This window comes from Polypterus senegalus, chromosome 2, assembly GCF_016835505.1.
Source record: "Polypterus senegalus isolate Bchr_013 chromosome 2, ASM1683550v1, whole genome shotgun sequence".
NCBI classification, from domain to species: Eukaryota; Metazoa; Chordata; class Cladistia; order Polypteriformes; family Polypteridae; genus Polypterus; species Polypterus senegalus.
In genome coordinates this window covers 72740589-72763423 of record NC_053155.1, presented here as the reverse complement: position 1 = coordinate 72763423, position 22835 = coordinate 72740589, and the positions used below count along the sequence as shown (strand labels likewise).

Sequence of the window (22835 nt, the reverse complement as noted above, 5' to 3'; positions counted from 1 at the left end):
TAGTGGATGGTGGGGAGCACCTGAAATCTACAACCATATCTTTTGTCTTTTAACTATTAAGTCATAAAATGGAGTGATAACACCATTGTGCAAACAGATTGACAATAGGTCTACGGCTGTCTTCCTTACCTTGTAAAAGACTCACAATGACTGAGTCGTCTGCAGATTTCAGGATACATTTATCCTTGTGTAAACCAATATATTATTGCAATAATATATTTAATATATTTAATATATTATTAAATACAGTTATTTGTATATAAGATCAACAAAACAGGAGGTAAACAACAACCTTGCGGAGTGCCAACAGATGAACTTAGGCTATCAGAGAAACAGCCATTGACACTCACTGTGCTCTGTTTGTTAGAAAGTCCAGAATCCTTCCCACCAAGTTAGGGTCCAAGCAAAATTGATCAATCAGTTTCTCAAATAAAACGTGGAGCTGGATTGTTTTAAAAGCTGAGGAAACGTCTATAAACAGCTATCTTGCATGGTTTTTTTTGATCCTTCCAAGTGTTTACACAATACATTCAGAAATGTTGCTATTGTACCCTCCACACCCCTCTTTGTTCTGTATGCAAATTGCTGAGGGTCCAGAAGAGCCTCACTTTTAAGTAGTTATCTCTTGATTAACTTTTCAGGTATGAGAACTTAATGCCACTGGTCTAAAGTCACTTAATGATTTGGGGTGTGCCGTTTTTGCCAAAGGAATAAAAGTTGCCTGTTTCCATAGGCTGGGCACTTGCTGTAAATTCAATGACATTTCAAATATGGAGGGAATATCAGAGAGAGCTCCTCTGCACAGTAATGAAGCAGACAGCCACTTTTTCTGTCTGGACCCAATCTTTTTTTGTATAAAATTCCCAGAGACGGTTTACAAATGAGGGTGATCCAACAAACCCTGAATGTCTCTGGTACAGGAATGTTATGCTGCCCATAAATGAAAGATTTTATGCTTTTTTTTTGCCTTTTTAGCAAAGGTAATAATAATCCTCAGGTTATCTCATAGCTGATTTTGTCTAATCATTTGTGTTGTCCTGTAGGCACACGATAAAGTGCTTTGTGATGTTTTCTTACAGTTAAGTCATTTAGACTTGCTGCATATACATTATAATAATTAATGAAGCCTTCATATGTTTATGGTGATTGGTAAACCGTATTAAGCTTTCTCAGGCCACATGATCTTTTATTATTAGTTTTTGTATTAAGAGTTTAGGAATTTACCACATATCTTTCTAATGAAGCTGCAATGATCAATTTGGCCAGTCTCATAGATCACTCTCACTACTGGAATCTTTTCCGTAGCTACATCCCCTTTTCTTTTAAAGATTTTGGCTGTAATTCTTGCTTACTTTTAATCAAATATTTTAGAGTCTGTAGTACATTTTCTTTTTTTCCTGCACTATGACTCATGATACAGTAGAAATTATGAATAATGAGTACTTCTGGTAACATTTACATCTGCAAATGTAGACAGTACAACCACTGCTTAGTATTAGTTTCTGCCTGTATACTCTTACTTTTGTACCTTTTTCTCTTTTAATATTATATTTAACTTTTGTTATTGTGGACACATAATCTTGAAGCTGGATGTTGGGTAGTCAGAGTTTAACTGAATGTTTAGGAGTTTTTTTTCCTTTTCTTTGTTAACTTCACTCAATGCATTCAACATTTTTGTATAAGTTGTCAGATAAAATATGTGTTTTCTAAACTATTAAGAAACCTGAAAATAAATCGTATTTTGAGAAATATTTAGGATGTTGTAATTTCAAATAGACTGACAGTCATGTTTAGGTCACAAACATTTTCTGCTTTAGCCTGAAACCACTTTGCTTAAATTTACATTTATTGGCTGTTAAGTTCCATAATACAGCATTCAATTTTTTTTTTCTGATTTATTTATTGGCAGAAGTCTATTCAATGAATTTTCCGGCTATTTTTTTCTTGCTCATTTCAATGGAATTTGTCTGCAGTCTTTAGTAGTTGATCACATCTGCCATGAGTTGTACCTTCATCCAAAATCTTAACCTTCTGGCCTTCATAAATGTTTTGAAACTTCATATTAAATTAATTTAATAATGCAATAAATGTTCTCAAGACTTGCCATCTTGTTTCATGACAAACTATTTCATACCACTAAATGTTCTTCCTAAAACTAACTTTCATGTTTTTTGAGGTAACGGTCTTGCATCAGTTACTTGGTATATTTGTCAACCACCCAAAATCTTGTGGTAAGACCATTCAGTTAACATAAAACGTTGTGGAATAATAAACATTCCCCCACTTCCTTTCTGAAGCAGTATATTCAAAACACATTTATTTCTTCTTGAAAACTACTTTTGAGAGTTTTTTGGGTAGTTATTATTCAGGTGGCAAGTTAAAATATAGACAATTGACCCCATTAGTACTGATATTAACATGTGTTTTGGACCAGTATATGCATTGCATCTGTATTTAAATAAAACAGATTACATTTAAACCAGAAATTAAAACGCATTTTCCATTTCTGCATTATTTCTAGTTAGAGCTCCTATGTATTTAATAGAGTTTCTAATCAGGTTCTGTCTGTGTGTTTTTTTTTGTATGAAAATAGAAAATACATTTACAGTTGTGTTTAATGTAGCCACTCTCTGTCGCCAACTACCTCTAAATGTGGCAAGAGTGATCCAATCATAGTGGAATAAAAAGTGTATTTACATTTGGTTTTTAATGTGGGCATTTGTCATGAATCCAAAACACATGTTAATGCCAAGTGAGAAGGCAAGTTAATGAAATGAGGTAACTTAATAAAAGTTAATCACATAATTATAAATTTGGGTGCTAATACAATTAAATATGCCTACACCCACACATAAAAAGTATTTTAGTATTACTTAATTTTATATACTGAAACTCTCTGTATTACAAAGTTCAAAGTTTAGTCAAGCAAGTAGGATACCAAGTACTGAAATGGATGAGTGCTTTCAAGTCATGAATATAGCAAATGAGAACAAATATGGAGTGTCTGCCTTGGTTGAAATTATTTGGAAGGGGAACAAAGTACAACAGTTATGTGTAAGAAGAAAAAATAAGTGAGAAAACAGAATTATGCATGAAAATGAACAGAATGGTTCATAAAAATGTCTTCTGGGCAAATAGTAGAGAGTACTGGAATAATGCTGAATATGCTTCAAAATGTTTATTATAATCTCAGATCACACCAATTTTGTTTTCAATCTTTTCAAATGTCACCTCATTCCAGTAAATTATGATTTACTGGAAATGAGGTCTTTAGGCAAGAAAAAAAAAACAACATTCCAGACTAAGTTCATACCACTAACAATGGCTGGGCCATGGAGACACAGTGTTTAGTCCTGCTGTCCTACAACTCCACAGTGTTTATCCATTTTAATGCAGTAGCCAGTCAGTGCAATTACTTGTCAGTTTTTACCTCGAGAAGACTAAAAACATACAAACCAAAAAGCACTTTACAATGAGAAACCATGCAGTCCATCCATCTTTTTCGTACGGCTACTAACAGCGGCGCTCATAGCATTGTGTAAGTAATTTTAAGGCGGAGCTATGTAACTTTTATAAATGGGGTTTCTCAAAGTGTACACTCACAGAGACAAATTAATTTAATTTATTTCAGGGCTCAAAATCTGGGAAAAGGTGCTGTCCGTAAAACTCACTGTAGTAAAAAGAAACTCCCCCACCAAAGGTAGTACCACTTATTTCTCACAGTATACCTTCCCAGAGACAAATGAAATTAATTTAATTTATTTCAGTATTCGAAATCTGGGAAAAGGCTCTGTCCTTAAAACTGACTAAAGGAAAAAAACCTCCCCAAAGGAAACCCAAGGGTCAAAATTTTGAATTCCAAAGTAAACTAGTGTCTCTTCCAGACAAAGTAGGATATGTGTGCCAAATTCTTTTGAGATTGGGCCAAAGATGTGGAATTGTAAGAATAAAACACACACACTGAGTTTTATATATTAGATTAGGTAAGCTGTCCCAATATTTTGTATATTTATATTAACAACCTTCTTGTATCTCCCATTGAACTACATAACTAGGTATACTGTCATGTAATTCCTACTGGTGTTTTTGAATATGCAATTCACTATTTAACTTAATGACATCTGCTGGATCACCTTTATGGATGCCTTAGAGAAATCAGAAGACCTTTACTCAGTGGCTTCAAGTGAAACAAAAAAGTAATATCACTCAGAACATGAGTGTTAATTTTAAAAACATGAAAAAGTTGAGAGGGAACAAAAGAGAACAAAATAAAAAATGAAACAGTTTTATAAAATCCTACACTTCACCAGCTCCAAAGTATTATTAAGAAGTCTCTGTCTCATCGGTCATTTCATCCGTCTTTTAACCCTTGCACCACCTTTCCCGGCTGGTGCTATGCCAGGGGTGAGCAACGTCATTCCTGTTGTGTCACAGTGGCTGCGTTTATTTTTTCCAACCCACTTACTTAATAAGAAGTCAATTAGTGCTGGGGGTCTCACAATCGAGAGAGAAGTGGAGAGAGCAAACCAAATGAACTAATTCTTTAACAGGTTTGACCACCCTAACCCACTCTCACCTCAGAGTTCTTCATCCTCCAACCATCCTTCTGCTGATACCAGCATAGGAGAGACATCCCCACCCACAATTACAGCAGCACAGGTGAGCAGAGAGCTGAGGAGACTTCGTGCCAGCAAAGCAGCGGGTCCAGATGGAGTATCGCCATGACTGCTGAAGGCCTGTGCGTTGGAACTGGGGAATCCTCTACAGCGCTTCTTCAACCTGAGTCTGGAACAAGGGACAGTTCCGAGGCTTTGGAAAACATCTTGTATCACCCCAGTCCCAAAGGTATCACGTCCTAGTAAGCTGAATGACTTCCGGCCTGTTGCTCTGACATCACATGTGATGAAGACCATGGAGCCGCTGCTGCTTCACCACCTGAGGCCACAGGACCGCCACGCCCTTGACCCTCTGCAGTTCACATACCAGGAGAAGGTGGGAGTGGAGGATGCCATCATCTATATGCTACACCGATCCCTCTCCCACTTGGACAGAGGCAGTGGTGCTGTAAGAATTATGTTTTTGTACATCTCTAGCGCCTTCAACACCATCCAACCTCTGCTCCTTCGGGAAAAGCTGACTGAGATGGGAGTAGACTCACACCTGGTGGCATGGATCATGGACTATCTTACAGACAGACCTCAGTATGTGCGTCTTGGGAACTGCTGGTCTGACATTACACGTTTTTTACAGCCTTGCATAGTCTAGCTCCTAAATACATCTGTGACCTCCTTCACCCCTATGTGGCACCAAGAGCATTGAGGTCATCTAGATAACTACTCCTTGTAGTTCCAAGATCTCAGCTGATGTCTAGGGGAGACAGAGCTTTCTCAGTTATTGCTCCTATGCTTTGGAATGACTTGCCTTTCCACATCAGGCCTTCATCTTCTATCGAGGTTTTTAAAAATTGGTTTAAGACCTCCCTGTTTCCTTCCGCTTTTCACTGTGTATAATGGGATTGTGGCAGATGTTGTAATTGGTTGCTTTATTTATTTGCTTCTGCATAATAGTTTGCATTGTGCTTATTTTAATACTTCTTTGTACAGTGCTTTGGCGCAGTCTCTGTTATTTTAAATGTGCTTTTATAAATAAATAATCTAATCTAATCTAACAGTTAACCCACCACACACATCATTAGGGATGTATGGGAAAAAACAAAGTACTCTGAGAAAAAGCTACATAGGCACAGGGAGGGATGAAAGATGCATTACTGGGTGAGGAACCTGAGTGCACGCTAGACTTGCAGAACATGGTAAAAATGCTAACCACTACACCACTATGCTGCACACATAATACATGCTTAAATACAGTGTAATTTATTTGATACTGGATTGACTAGTCACCTACACAAAAAAAGAGAAAAAAAGCAAGATAACTGTAGATGCACACAAACAATTTTTACGTAATACTCAACATCAGATTTTAGGTAATTCCTTGTTTCTGCTCCAGATAAAGTAAAACTTTTTAAGTTTAATGTAGTAATAAATCTTGTTAAAAATATAATTTTAAATCATTCCTTCATTCATTTTATTTATATTAATTTATAATTTTATTAACTTTTTATCATTTACAGCACATGCTATAAGTGGTTGTACTGGTCCAGGAAATATACTGTAAATGAAGTCAAGTGTTACCTACAAACAGGAAATGGTAAAATTCTAGCATTTGGGAGGTGGGTTAAAATGTTTTGCATATATTTTTAAATTTGGATTATAAACAGTTATGAACATAAATTATTAAGCTTGAGTGAAGATAATTTAATTGTGGGAACATCTTCACATTACAGATAATGGAGGACATAGCATGAGCATGAGAACTAGAGCTGCTAAACATGTCACCACAGCTGTCACACTGCTATAGCAACTACTGCACCCGATATTTGTGTCTTCAGCATTCAGCATTTCTTTGGCTTTTGCCTTCTTGTCTTTGAACACAGGAACAGTGATAGCCACCAGAAGCACTGTTTAAAATCTCGGAAGCTGAGGAAAAAGGAAATTCAAAAAAACAATTAGGAGGTGTTCAAAATTGAGTGGACCAACAATAAAGAAACAAAAGGGACAAGAGAAAAAAACCCAAAATAAAGTTTGTTAACTGCTCAGAATCAATTGGTTGCTGTGTGTTAAAAACCTGTCTGCCATTTCCAACCAGGATGTGCCTGTTTCTGCAAAGACAGCCTCCCTTGAGATTCACTTGAAACACAATGGGAAATGGTTAGGTTTTGTTATCTTTTTGACACGCAGTTTCATTAAATATTTTTAAAGAGCTCACACAGTTTCAGATTTTTGCAAGAAGGAAATAACTAAAAAAAAATTTGCAATGTTTGACAAATCTCCATTTGATTTCACCTTATCTCAACAAAGTATTTCAAGACCAATTGCAAATTTAGTTTTCCTGGTATAAAACTGCTTCAACAGTTCAATATTTAACTTAAAACAGTTGTGAGTGGTATATAAAGAAATAAAGGTAGACTACAATACAATGTAATACAAAATGAAGCTACACGTGCAAACGTAGATGTGCCTAACACACATGAACACAAATAGACCTATTTAATGTTGACATTCAGCTTTACAGAGTACCAGCTTAATTTTACTCTTCTCGTATCCTTGGGCCTTGTATGTGTCATCGTTGCAGGTTTATCTTGTTTTCACACACACCTACATACAGTAACAAAAAGACCCAGTAAATGGACGTGTAGTCCGCTCCTTTATACCAACAGCAATCGGCCTGCATAATGCCTCACTGTGACTGTGACAGCCAAGGCAGACGTTTTCTTTCTTTTTCGCATTTTAATCATTCTGGTGTGTTTTCAGACCATAGTGTGTGTGAATATCTATCTATCTATCTATCTATCTATCTATCTATCTATCTATCTATCTATCTATCTATCTATCTATCTATCTATTGAAAGTAAAGTCTGTATTAAACAGATCTTCTTAACAAAAGATATGCTTTTTAAAATAACATACCTTTTTATTTAGTTTCTTAATGTTTTTTCCCAGGAGGACTGGTCATGAGAAATATGTATTTGTTTATTAATTTGACAGCTTTAAGTGAATCAAAATTTACTCTAGGGGTATAGTCACATTTAAACCAACTTTCTCAGAATTTAGCATGTAGCTTTATTGACTAAAAAAGAAATACTTCTTTTATAGATTTGTAAAGGAAGTGGTTAAGGGTGATTTGCTGTCTGATGTGTTTTATATGCGAAGTCTCCAGGACTAAGATTAGAGATTCCTGCATTGAAGCAAAATTATTTGTTGGTGTTTTTGGATTTGAGACAGGTTGGTGGCCCTGAGGAGAATATGCAGAATCTGCACAAAATGTATTCAAGTCTAAAGTGGTTCTCATGGTCGGGGTCCATAACAGCACCATTCCTCCAGTGAAGTAAAAAAGCTTCTGTTTACAAAGTAACTCCCAAAAAAGAAACAGCAGTTTTTGGTTAGAAAAGCAATGCTTAATCTTATGGAAGACGTTTGCAGGCAGGAATTAGCAAGAACATTTTACAAACAGAAGAGTGATATAAATAATATAATATATTATATACTGTATACATATTTTATATAACAGGATAAAATTTGCTGGTTTCTCCCACTGATATATTTTGCTCCACAGTATATACTAAACTATGAAAGTGGTGCATTTTTAAGGGCATTCTACCAACTGCACCACCAACCTATGACTTTAGAATGCTTTTACACTTCTGGTCCAGTATAACTTCCATAATTGTGATGGTTGTCTAAATACCCAGAGTTCATTTAAATGAAGATCACTATTTTAGTGCAGCTCAGGGAAAGCAGCTAATGACCTCAGTGTAAGTAAAGAAGCTCACCTCTGCAACATATCATCAATCTCTGACCAAAATACTATGAAAATGGTAACAAGCTTGCATTGGAAAAGCTACTTTTAGCAGATAAAATATCTAGTAACATCTTGTAACCTACTGAAAATAATAGCTTGGTGTAATTTGCATGTGAGAAGGCATAATGAATTTGATTTTAAAAATTTTATCAGTTTAACTTAGTGAGCTAAAGCATTGTTTTAGGAAGTCATTAATGTGCATAAGACTGAAGTTTAGCAATTAATACAACATCATGATTGTTATGAGAGACTTGGTTCAAATCCTGTCCATGTACTACAATTCATCATGTTTTGTGATCAATTGTTCTCAAAGAATCTCTTAGGATTCCTGTTTACATCTCTACTTTCAGAAACATGTTACATGCATCAATTTAGTTAAGCTCAATGTCGCGGCTGCAAGTGCAAATGTACAAATCCCGCCAAAATCTACAGCAAGTCTGCTAACCTGTTCACTTTCACAGTTTTAAAGACACTAGTAAAATGTATTATTATTGAATATTCGAGTGCTGGCAAAGTGTTAATTAGCTACCTTTCTGACATCTTAATTGCTACATGGATTTAATTGTGTTAGGTATAAAAAAATGTTTTTTTTATTTCAATCTCCAGTAAAAAAAAGCCATCCTCTGTCTCACTTGCTTACTCTGAAGCTTTTTCAGTTTACCTTTAATTTTACAGTTGAAAACAAAAATTAGGCCCCTTCATTCCAACCTAAGTAGAAGCATGAGTTCAGAGACAAGAACACATACAAACTAATACAAACACGTTCCACACATTTAGACATGTTAATATCTAAAAACCTCAAATAAACATCAGTATCTCACCAGCTGTAAAACTAAAGCTTTTCAATGAAAATCTACACTTGCCACATATGAGCCTAGCCCTTTCCTTTATTTTCCTTCCCTTCAAAGTTCATTCATTTACCTTATTTCTGGCCACCCTTCTCCACTTGTCAAGGTGTCTTTTTCAGGATTTCCACAAATTGTTTATCCAAATCTTACTTTCCAGTAAGATTCATGAAGCATAGTGGGAAAAAATCACTCATCAGGGTTGCTGTGATAACACACATTAACTCTCAGTTCTGAGAGCGTCGTTCTGTGAGTCAGCACGATAATAAAATAGTAGTTTGTTCCTGTACAGTAAAGTATGTGGGTGCTTCTGTCCTATAATGCTTGAGAGTGCATGAAGGCAGTATACTACGTGAATGGTAGAAACTGAGAGTGCAAATGATACCATTTAATTTTCCAACATATTGGATGGCAATAGGTTGGAGAAATGGTTACTCAAACAAAGATGTATTTATGCCACGCAAAAATATGTAAAATATGAAAGAAAATGTATGTTTTAACCAGTCCAAATCATTCAACTATGCATGTGGTTTTGCTAGAAAATAAATATTGATTTAAGTCTCCAATGTGCATTGTGCAAAATCTTACCTCAGTTGTTAAAGGTTTCTGTTGCAAACATTATTGATTGTAGCTGTAAATTTTTTTCGGATATGAAAGAAAAATGCTCTGGTTTTTCCTCTACTACTTGCACCAGTCTGAATGTTGACATCTCCCATTCTCCCCTGCACGTATACTTATTCTGTGTGAATCTTTGAATCAACCTGGTGCAATGCTGGAAAATGTTCTGTGGAATGGTACTTCTGCTTACAGTACTGCTCCAAATCCGGAACAGTGGCATCAGAACAACAAAATTAATCACAATGCAGATAATAATTTTGTACTTGGTTTCTATTAAATAATCATAAATTTTGTATGTTTGATCATATTTAACATACATTTTCAAAGTTTGTGCTAAAAATGAAAAATATAAGCACCATAAAAATGCACATTTTCATATTGCACTTGGAATACAAAGCATATAACTAAACAAATCTTAAAAATAAATTGAAAGTTTTGGTTCTGAGAACAAAGGTTCAGGATCTTAAATAGAAAGAAAATTTCAAGGTGCCTAGAGGGATAAAAATCACCATTCACTTTAGACTTTATTTCGATGTCCGAATGGGCCATCTGTGTAGTGACTTTACATCATCAATATTAAGCTTTGGTGATGTTTTACTAGGACTGACTGAACTCCATCCCAAGGTGCTCTACAGGTATGGTATATTAAATTGTTTACTCATGTAATATCTGTTGGAGCTCGGGGCTGATGGATCTCCTGGACATAGGGAGTGAGCAGCTTTGTAGTTTTTAAAGTCTAAAACCTTAGTGGGTGCATCATTCTCCCTAATAAGTCCAACATGTTTAATTTACCATGCCTTTCCTGCAGATGGCAGCATGTCAAAGTTGGCATTCTACAGCGTGAAGTTTTTAATTTCTGATCTGCTTCTCATGCTTGCTAACTTACCAATAAATAAATTACCTTTCTTATGAATGTTAAACATCTGCAATATTACTTAATCTCTGAACTGAAACCTGCAATGTACACTGTGTTAAATTGCTTATAGAAAATGATTTGAGGGGAAAGGGGTTGGTTTTAGGGCTGAATGGGACGTTCTCATTCTCATTCATTTTTGGGAGAGAATTCCAAAATAGGATCTGCTGTACCTCAGTAGAAGGTGTGTCAAAACATGCATGTTGAAATCTTATTAGGCAGTCTCTGCTCAAAAACAAAACCAGTACAGTGTGTATCTCTTTGAATAACTGAAACGAGTAATAGTTGATATTTGAAGCTTTGTGCAAACTGTTTATCTCTTTAAAATACATTTTCCATGGAAGCAGAATATAATAGTTTGGATGCCTTTAACTCTTTCAGGGCAGATGATGACTTTTGTCAAAATTTAAGGGTAGAGGATGGTAATCTGCTGTAAACTGAAACAAAACTCGCCCTTACTTTTTAGTTCGACTCTCTTTGTTTTAAGGAAAGTTACGTAACTTTCTTGATTTGACCTCAATTCCCTGCATGTGCAGGAGTAGTGAAGAGCAAACAGCCTCAAAAATGGCATCAGCATCTGGTGAGACTAAAGCAAACGTGCAAAGCAAAATACTCCGTGGACGTTTTCTGTATTATCGCTGAATCAGACTTTTCGGACTCTGAGTTTGATGCAAGTGATCTGGAGATGGGCATCAAAAACAAAATTGAGGTACCAACATCAGCCTATTGGTCCCCAGTTGATCGTGATGCTGAACACGTTTGTGTAGCTGATACGCTTACAGCAGTGTTCACCTGGGAGGACCACCACTTATGATGACAAGAGGTACAAACCATATTGTGGCACACAGCGACTGCCACCGTCGCCCACCTGCTGTGCAAAGGCAGAGAGGTGGCTGGCCCACCATGCATTCCTGCTGGCCATCGAGCTGCCCCTGCACAGCCATTGCTGCCAGAGATGCCAACCAGCCACAGCACGTAGCAACAGACGTTTTATGTTGATTTATGTATGAAGCCAGTGCATTGTGTGCTTTTCAGTAAACTGAGTTTTTTGGAAAAAAATATTCAGCCCTCAGAGAGTTAATATTAAGCTTGCTGAAGGAGAAACTGTTAATGCAGTATGCCAGTATACCCAGTCATACAACTATTGTAATTGCATGTAAAATGTCGAAGGTATGAAATATGACTAAATAGCATTAAGCATATATTAAAATGAAAGTACATATTTGTCAACATATTCATTTTGCAGAATTCTCAGATTATTGCATATCTAGATTGTAAAGTGTTTTTAATGTGGCATCAATTGTTATTTTTTCCCAGTTTGGAATTTACACCATTTCATGGCATAATAATGGAAAATAATCTCTCTCAATGCCAGTGGAGCATGCAGTAGGTCCACTTGAAGGTAATTGAAAGCTTTATTTTTCAAGTGTGCTAAATATTTATTGCATTGTTTTTTTTTTTTGTTTATCTACCACAGTAGTTAAGTCATGTAAAATAAATGTATGTCCATTCCTCACTATTCATGGTTTCAGATTTTGCCTATAGAAGTGACGTGGCTGTTTCGGAGTGATTTGTTTTTTGCCTTGCTTTCCCTGTGTTGGCTTACAAATGGAAAGAGGCAAGGTCCACAATTATTATCACGAGCAGGAAGGTAGAGAAGGATGGTTTGAGAAATTTAGGAGCGGATTTCTTTTTGAAACCTAACAAAGGTATTTAAAAAACTGACTGGCAGAAAACTGATGTATAAATATATTAAGATGCGATATTGTAAACTTTGAACAAGCCCAGAGGAAGATGAATGTTTTGTATTGACATGGTAAATAAATAAGTATTGTGCAAACTGTAATTGATACATTTGTACTCATTTTATATATAATTACTTCTAGGTAAAATGACGTGTATATGGTTGATGGTTGGTCTTACTGCTTTAATGCAAGGACAAAGTGAAGCCAGTAATGGTAAGAATATTTTTAAGCTTGTGTCAAAGTATGCTATTGCTGGTTATGTTATTAATGAAAAGATTCAATGGGAGAAAAATTGTTCTTATATACGGTATAATCCACAGGAAACATGCATATTGTGGAGCTTTGCCTCCTTAGTATAAGGCTTTCAAAATATTTAGATTTTATATGAAAGATAAGATTTCCCACTTTGGACAATGCAAAGAATGAATTCAAAGAAAACATGATGCTCCACTAGCCAATTCAAGTACTGTCTTAATTTAAAACTTAATTAGTTCAATAAAGCTAATTCTAAGGTGTAGTTTTTTTTTAAAGAACAAAGATGATTCATGGCAAATAATGTGTTGCTCCATTAAGTGTTAAATCACATAATCAAGGAAGATAGTGAAAAAATGAGAAGAGTGTAGGGCTTGCAACATTTGATGAAACCATTCTAGAAGTTCATGACTGACTGCACTTTCTCTAATCTGAACTTTCCATGATGAACTGCACATTTTGTGATCTGAGCTGGAGCCCAGTATGCTGTATATGTCTTGCAATGCCTTGCCGCTACAGGTTTCAAATACTAAAGAACACCTAGGAAGCTTACTAAACATGTAAGAGTTTAGTTTTCTCCACATATTAGGGACCTTTTCAAAGACCAAATACCCAATTTCATATACAAAGAACCCATCGCAGAATGAAATGGTTCTTTGTCAAGGAGTAGTTCTACGAGAAACCACACAACCCAGTAAAGTGCAGTTTAGGAGCCATTATTTTCCAAATGAGCAACAATTCTTGGCGGCGGGCTCCTTTTACAGGGCGAAAGGGGAGGGGACAGGCAGATCTTCAGTGGTGGAGCAGAAGTGTCTTCAATTGTCTTTAGTTGTGTTCTCCTCTGTTTTAGATGCGGAGATGAAGGATGGATCATATGCATCATCCTCATTCTTCCTCACATTTGAAGCAGTAAACAAGAATCACAATATACAGTATATCAAAATGTGTGTATTCTTTAAAAATAATAAAGTATATAGAGAGGTACATGCCAAAAACTGAAATAATTAAGAACATTTTAAAACAGAAAGAATACCCTAACCAACCTAATAAGTCTGACTACTAGAGACTTTTTAGTTTTTCTTGTTCATTTGCCCATCTTCCTAGTACCACATTAAAGTACCCATTCTTCACACCTCCTCTCTATGTCAGGGTGTGTGTCTTTCATTCTCGATTCTGGCTTCCCTTCTTTCCTCCAGTGAGCTTACTAAGTCTAGACTTTGAATATATCAGTGCCAAGCTCCAGCCTGGGGAGCCCATTATGCCTACAGGCTGAAACACTTGGTTTGCTCATGCTCAACCCTCATGTCTTTACATGCCTAAGCCCTGTGCAACCTTTGACAGTTGTGTGTTTTCCACAGTTTGAGTAATTAATAAGAATTTTGAAATCTCTCCCAAAAAGTGATTTTAACTTGATAAAAATTAGGCCTATAGACATGTTGGAAAAAAAAAAGTGTTGAAAGAGGTAAGCATTATATAGTGCTTCTTAGCTTATTAATAACATTTACTGTAAAGTCAGTCAATCAGTCATTTTCCAACCTGCTATATCCTAACATCTGGTCATGAGGGTCTGCTGGAGCCAATCCCAGCCAGCACAGGGCATAAGGCAGGAACAAATCCCCGGGCAGGGCACCATCCCACTGTAGGACACACACCAAGCACACACTAGGGACAATTTAAGATCGCCAGTGCACCTAATCTGCATGTCTTTGGACTGTGGGAGGAAACCAGAGCACCCAGAGGAAACTCATGCAGACACGGGGAGAACATGCAAACTCCACGCAGGGAGGACCTGGGAAGCGAACCCGGGTCTCTTTAGTGCGAGGCAGCAGTGCTGCCCTTTACTGTAAAGTGTTACTAAAAATTGTTTTAGTATAATCTTTTGTGTATTTACTTAGATTACTGTAGATTACTTTTGATCCCTATTTGTTTTTTCTTCCACCATCTTTAGACTATATCTTTGTCAAAACAGAAAAGCACTGGCATTTGAAATTTAATCTGAAAATTAATATTTTTTAAGGCTGTTTTACTGATTTTTTTCTTGCTGGAGGTATAATGAAATTACTCATTAAGCAGTATGTAGTTCCAAATCTTGTTGATGTATTCTAATGGCTCTAATTAATTCATTTATTTATTCATTTTACTAAGATGTAGCATTATTCTTTGCCGTTATGTTGTCACCTTAGTTATTTGAGAAGTTGACTTCCACAAGATTAAAGCGGCTGGCTTGGTTTGCACATTTTATTGTCATAGTTTATGCCACTTGCATGCACACATCTTTCTACTTTAATTAGCACATTAACTTTGTATTTTTTATATAATAAATATATTTGGGTGGTCTGAGTGTGTTTACTTGTGACTTGAAAATTCATCAATTGTTTTTGTTTTGGTTACAAAAACATACTGTATGGGCACAGTAAGAACCACTAGCTGTGAATCTTTACTTTTATAAGCAGTTGTAAATAAAATATTACCTTATATAGTGTTTTAGATTTATACTGTGTTATGTTAGACATATTGTGATGCCATAACCTGTGCCCCACCTTCTGTTTTATCCTACTTAATATTCACTTCATAAATTATTTTTTTAACTGGATTCTAGTCTTTTCCTAGTTGATGTTTACAGGCAAAGGATTGGTCAAGATCACCCTCTGTAGATCACAATAAACACTATAAGCACAAATTTGGTAGAATTCTGTTTTCATGCAGCCTCAAAAGCTCCTGATTTTTAAATTTGAATCCTAACCTAGCCTCTGCCTGCTTGTATTTTTCACATTCTCCTTATTTTCGGGTATCTCCTCTCTCGTGTTTGGTTGATTGGCTACTTCAGACTGGTCCAATATGAATGATGTGTCGTGTGATATCCTGGACCTGCCCTGTCCAGGTTTGTTACCACTTTGTGCTCAACACTACCAGGTTATTCACCAATTGCAAGTGTCCCTAACCAGGAGAAGTACCATTAGAAAATGATTAGATGATTGTTTAATCAGAATAACTCTTAACTTTTAATAACTCTTAGAATGTTATCCTGTATGTCTGCTCTCATGTTTACTATTTTCATAGGAAGTATATCAAGGCATGATTTAGGATTTAAAAATCTAAGCACTACACCTAAGCTATTTAACAATAACATTGTTTTCTTGGTTTCATGATACTGTGATTTCCAGTATCAATCAATAAATCAACATTTATTTATATAGCACATATTCATACAAAAAAATGTAGCTCAAAGTGCTTTACAAAATGAATAGAAAAATAGAAGACACAATAAAAAATAAACATAAGTCAACATTAATTAACATAGAATAAGAGTAAGGTCCAATGGCCAGGGTGGACAGAAAAAACAAAACAAAAAAAAAACTCCAAAAGCTGGAGAAAAAAAATAAAATCTGTAGGGGTTCCAGACCACGAGACCGCCCAGTCCCCTCTGGGCAATCTACCTAACATAAATCAAACAGTCCTCTTTGTATTTAGGGTTCTCATGGAAGGACTTGATGATGATAGTCACGTAGACTTCTGGCTTTCAGTCCATCAATGTTGGTGCATCATGATGCTTTGAGTAGGTGGTGGTGGCGCAGGCCACCGGAAAAAGAAACAGAAGAGAGAGTAGGGGTCAGTACGGATTTTAGAGCCACTATGAATAGTTATTGTGATGAATTGAACATACAGAGTATCAGGATTAAGTTAAAGTGAAGTTATGAGAAGGCCATGTTAAAGTAAAACATGCCACTTGAACAGTTCATTGCTGAGTGTGATATGATTGGGATGAGTATCGACACATTCAAATCCAAGGTCATGGCCCTCTCCTGGAAAAGAGTAGCTTGTTTTCTTCAAGTAAGGGGTAAACAACTCTCCTAGTTGGAAGAGTTCAGATACCTTAGGGTCTAATTAATGAGTATGGATAGGAGTAATTGTTAGATTGATCAATGAATTAGAGTAGTGGCAGAGGTTTTGCAGATTTTGTTTGTGGAGGAGCTAAGTCATGAAACAAAGATTTTGATTTACCTGTCTGTCTACATCCCTACCTTCACTTATGGTCACGATTGCTGAATGGTAACCAAAAATGCAAGTATTAGTGGTTGAAATGTGCAAGGTTGCTCAGCTCAATTCCTGTGATAGGGTTAGAAGTTAAGCAATATGGAGTAAAACCACTGCTTCTCTGGATTCAGATGAGCAAGTTGAAATGTTTTGTCAATATAAAATGCTGTCTTTGAATCTCCTGTAACAAATATACAAGAACTTGAGAGAAGAACTAGGAGAAAATCCAGGACACACCAGAGGAATCACATTCTGGGAATTATCCAGGAGGTGGTAGAAGAGGTTGCTGGTGATAGGATGGGCCTGTCTGCCAGCCTTGTTGTGTTGCTTTCATGACCCTCATCAGGATAAATTATAATGAAAAGTGATGATTATTTTATATTTTTGCTGAGAAAGTAAATGTCCTGTAAAGAGTCAGGAAAACAAAACAAGCCAAATATTTGCCTTATAACTTCTAATAGTTGCTAAGCATACACATGCGTATAGACCGACACCATCCCAGACACAACTCATAGCAACCAATTAACTTAACTTGCACGTGTTAGGAATATGGGAAGAAACTGGAGCACTTGGGGATTTTTTCCATATTTTGTCTTGCAGTGATAATGTAACACTTTTATACCAATAGATTGTTTTTCCAAATAGATCAATCAGAATTCCATATTTGGTTTACCAAAAAAGTAAATTGATTGCAATTGTGCAGCAGGTGGCAGTACAGGCCACATCAATGCTGAAATGCAGCAATTAGGAGCACTTGACCAGATACTGATACAAAAGCATAAATTATTTACTTTTAATGTCAGGCTAATATTTAAGTATACATCTTTAAGATAGTAAAATAATTAGTACAGTGATTATCTTTTCAATCCTTATTTTCCCCGGTGTGTTTAACTTTAACAGAGAAAGGAACATTTCTCATTGGTTAGTATCTAGCTATCTTTTTATGATTTATTTAGTACAGGGTTATGTTGAGCCCAGAGTCTAAGCAAATAGTAGTATTTTGTTCAAGACTGAAAGGAAAATGGAAAAAGGCAGCTGCCTAAATTAGGGTACATTCATTCTCACTTAGACATACACTTATAAAAGCCAACATGTAATAGGAAAGGTGAGTATTTGGGCAAAACTGTCCAGAGAAAACTACGCATACAAGAGGGAGAGATAGTGACTGGGCTAAGAAAAAACTGTAATTAGATTCCTAGCGCTGTTAAGCTGCCACAATAATAAGTGCACTACAATACTCTTCATTTATAAACATGCAAACATTCATTTTAATTACAGTTAAACATTTTACCACTGCAATCTGGTTTTTAATTTGTGTTAATTAGAATATAACCACATACAGTATTATTTTTCCAGTTACGGAGTAAAATGACTCATCATACTGTCGGTTAGTTAATGGTTTTTTACATCAACTTTACATGCTTCCTGAACATGAAAGAAAATAGGTCATAGCAAACCTATTAATACTCTGGTGATTTATGACATATAGACTAACATTTATTGAAGGATGTAACTGGTAATTCTGATTTCAGCACTTTTAGCTCTATTGTAAAGAAATCCATCCATCCATTATCCAACCTGCTATATCCTAACTACAGGGTCACAGGGGTCTGCCGGAGCCAATTCCAGCCAACACAGGGTGCAAGGCAGGAAACAAACCCCGGGCAGGGCACCAGCCCACCGTAGCGTAAAGAAATCAAGACTCGCAAATTCTTTAAATAGTCAAACCGGTCTGTTATTTTTAGTGCATGTTAGAATTCCTTCAATGTACATACATGAATAGTCACAATTTATTGTAAAAGTAGCTTTTTGCTAAATTCCAGTGGTAAAATGGAAAATGATATAAGTTGAAATTAATCTATTTCACTGTTTTACTGTACAATGGCAAAGGTGTACAGTATATCTTGAGGGTTTACACTATCATTATTGGGTAAATATGTGACAGGTTTCTTCCAATATTGATTGCAACATATATTTATGTTCTGGGAATCATAATACTGATTTAATTTTGGAGTAATAACACTTTTTTTGTATATGTTGTTGTTGTCTAGTATATCATTTAAATTAAATGAATCATAGATGGTGAGTTTTATTTTTGATTAGAATTACTGCTGGACACAGTGCCAGAGACCAATGTTCTGTTATTGGAGCTGCATGTTCTGCAGTTTTAGTTGTCAGGTCCCTTCAATTTGGCTGGTGTTCATGTTCAATTTAGACTTTTGCCCAGTAACTCTGTAAATGACATGCTTTTGGAAAATGTCTGGATCAATACTCTTCCTGCAGCCTAAATGTTGCACATTGTTATGACATATATGTATGAAAAGCATAGATTTCCTTTGGCTAATTTTCCTTTACTTTAAAATTACTAAGAATCAAGTAAATGCTTATTAATTAAACAGTTACTACAATAGCAGAAAGTTTAACTGTGGTCACTGTCTGTAGATGTTTTATGTTTTCTCCCCGCCTGCCAGTGTTTTCCCCCTTGTGTTCTGTATATTCTAAACAGTTGTGGTTTAGATTACCTGGCAACTCTGAACCGGCCCTGTATGAGTAATCTTAGTGTCTTTTAATGCTCCTGATGTTGCCATTGTTGCAGTGAGTATGTAAGGAAAATGGACTGCACTATAAATTTGTTAAAATGGTAGCATATTAGTTAGTGTTGGGGTTTTCAATGAGTACACTGAATTTCTTCACAGTAACCAGATGCATGAGTTAGTGTTAATTTGAATGGTGAATCTAAATTAATCCTGTATTAGAGATTGTGGGTATGTGTAAGAATGCAGTGTTCAGCAGTAACAAATTAGCAATATTTCAATACTCGGCTTGAGTAGGTTTTGAGAATATTTCAACTTTTCTTGATTATGAAATTTTCTGTCTACTTTCACATTTACTACAATTTCAAATGCAGATGGCCAGTTTTACTTCAATATACGGTCATTTTCTAGATACGTTAATTACTGCAATATTAAACCAGAAAACAAATATGCAACACAAACTCTCAAAATGCTTTACTCAGTCAGTTTTCTAAAAAACAGGTTTCACCTTCTTTATGGACAACCACTGCAAAAAGGTTAGCATATAAATGTGTGCCACTAGTGCTAACACTTGATCATCTAAGCAGGGTTTCCAAGTACGTGCCACTGTAATCTGCGCGACAGGGTGGTGCTGAATGTTTGTGGACAGGGCTGAAGGATGTTGATGCGCAATCTCTATGTTATATATATATATATGTGCATTGTGTCATAACTGAGTTACAGGGTTCAATTAGGCAGCCATGTACTGTAGGTCTGCTTTTTGTGAGATGAGCTTGATTGCTTTGAGAAGTGTGAAAAAAGAAAATAAAAAAAGTTTTGGTGTTGCACTTAATCAACTGTCAGCATCTCTCTCTCTCTCTCTCTCTCTCAGACATAATACTCTAGTCTGTCCTTGTGACCGCCTGTCAAACATAATGGGTCTGATGTATGGGCAGCAATGAGGTGTTCTTGTGTGTTCATGTGCTGTGGTTCTCCCACCTCATCACATTGGTTGTTCATATGACTTCCTACATTATTCTGCACATCACAGGTCCAAAACAGATTGTGTAACAGTTGGAAAAGCCCAAAGAAAAACCTGAAGACCATTTCTTTAAATGTTGTCGGAGATGGCTGGGGTGGCGACCCGGCCGGGATGCCCAGGAGGACCAGAGGAGGGCTTGCACCTTCCCCAGACCATGTGGGGGCGACCACCCTGATTGCTTTGGGGACCACGGGTAGAAAGCTTGGAAGCTCAACCCTGTAGGGGCCCGTGGTCACCGCCAGGGGGCGCCCCAATGCCTAGAGAGCCCTGGACCTCAGCACTTCTGCCACACCATGAAGTGCTGGGGGGAAGAGAATCGGGGACACCCAGAGTGCTTCCGGCTACACAGCCAGTACTTCTACCATACAGGGGAGTGTCGACGTAGGCTTATCAGGAAGCACCTGGAGCTCGTCCAGGTGTGGTTAAAAGGTGCCACCTCCCTCCATTCGATGGCTGGAGTCGGGTGGAAGAAGGACAAAGTCTTAAAGGAGAGGAGTGAAGGTGGACAGAAGAGAAAGGCATTGTGAGAAGGCCTGGACTTGTGGGGTGTTAATAATAAATAATAAAGTGTAGAGTGTAAATAAATGTGTGTGGTGATAAACATCATGTCTACCTGTCTGTGTCCGGGCTATACCCCACAATGTGAAATTAGAAAAGATAAAATCAAGGTAAAAAGTTATATTGGGTATTATATGATGAGCGGCATTGTTTTATTAGGGTTTGTTTGTCAATTTTTATGTAGTTTGTTGTTGACAGTTTTGGGCCAGGAAATGCTGAAAATTATTCTCCATTTAAATGAATTCCAATTAGGTTATGAGAATTGATAAAGTTCCTGAAGTGGTTTTCAGGAACAAATTAGCTCCTTCTTAAATCAGGAGAAAGCTGTATGCCTATCCTGTTAGCACCCAGCCTAGAAAATTAGTTTACAATTTTTAAGATATCCGCTCAGGCTGAATGTCACAGCATCAAGTTGCAGTTATGTGGCTCATACTTTAGTGATTGTAATATGATTCAAGTGCTAAAAGAAGGTAGACTGACTTATTTTAGGTTTGTAAGAATGTTATTTGACTGTATATACAGTATAAAACAGGAAGAGATCATACGTTTACTTGTATTTGTGATACTTAAGTGCACCCATTTAACAGATACTTGAAAACTTCTACCTTATTAGTTTTCTCAAGGGAATATTTTACTTTTAGTTAGGTCATTTACCAGAAAAGTAATTTTACTTTTACTCAGGTATTGCTGTTGAATACTTTATACAACACTGAGTGAATGTGCTCTTCGATGAACTGACCCACTGCCTATGAATAGTTCTTGCCTTGCAGCTAGTTTTACTCAGACAGGATACTAGTATACCGAACTGTTTAAACTGTTTAGGGATATTTCCAATTACTATTATAAGATTCAATTAATCAGCTAGCCAAGATTTGTAATACATTGCATTGGTTTCAATTTATGCATACAATATTAATGTTATAACTAAACAATTTTCAGTTGCAAATATTCTATGGAGAAGCCACTTAAAAATATCCTTACACCAACAAGAAAAAGGCCACTTACTTTAAGTAGAGCCTAGAAGGACATTAATGAAGCTCTGGCAGATATAGAAGCATTTTTGAGTTGTTTCCTAATAGGCTGAATTTCAATTTCAAACTCTAATGTAAGATGTAATTTTTTCCATTTGAGCACTACTTAGGCACAAAGCTAGAACTGTTTTAAAATATGAAAGGATGTTATCACCTGTTTTTCATTTGTCATCTTGAAGTTTTATTTTTAAGGTCCCATTCTCAGAGCAGCCTCAGATCATCTAAGCGTATATTTTCCAAAAGTGCAAGTATGCTTTGGAGATAGAGCAATCATATTATTTAAATGTTTATGCATTGTTACATATTCTTTTTGTTGAACAATCTTGTTTTTTATTTATTCTCTACATCTCATGAATAAAATGAAACAATTGATATTTGTATAAGAGTACAATCTTCATACAGTTTTAAAAATATTATAAATGGTTACTTAATCTGTTATTTTTCTGTTACTCAATCTGGTGTGGGAGTGTATGCCTTTTATTGCTGGAGTTATAAAATTTCACTGTTGCCAACCACAGGTTACTAACCACAATTGTTAATGTTCTGTATTTTGCTCTATTTAACACATGCAGTTCATCAAGCTTTCATCGGGTCTGCAAGTTTTTGCAAGATTTGGAAGTAGGTCATTAGGTAAATGTTTCATGTTAGAAGCTATGTTATATTTAATTATCTAGGCTGCTATGCTTACCAATGAATATTAATACTTCAACTTGGATATATGTCCTGACAGAAAACTGATGGTGTATGTTCTATACACAAAATAAAAGAAGCCACAACAAGTTATTTTTTATTAAATAAAAGCAGCTGTCAGCTTGCTGTTTATTGTTTGAAAGAAGTGGCTGAAATTATTATTGTGCAGATGAGT

The 22835-nt window shown here is 36.1% G+C and overlaps 1 protein-coding gene across 2 annotated transcripts in view; it reads left to right on the top strand.

Moving 5' to 3' along the window:
• Window positions 1-22835, top strand: part of LOC120523030 (interleukin-1 receptor type 1-like) — a 91670-nt gene that overhangs the window by 34198 nt on the left and 34637 nt on the right. Inside the window, exons 1-3 of one of the 2 annotated variants that reach the window (XM_039743958.1) lie at window positions 12112-12196; window positions 12327-12503; window positions 12681-12752. In XM_039743958.1, the coding sequence (XP_039599892.1) occupies window positions 12686-12752 (67 nt within the window). In that variant the 5' untranslated portion in view covers window positions 12112-12196; window positions 12327-12503; window positions 12681-12685. Of the gene's footprint in view, window positions 1-12111; window positions 12197-12326; window positions 12504-12680; window positions 12753-22835 lie in introns of those variants that run through there. The other variant, XM_039743957.1, reaches the window with a different exon arrangement.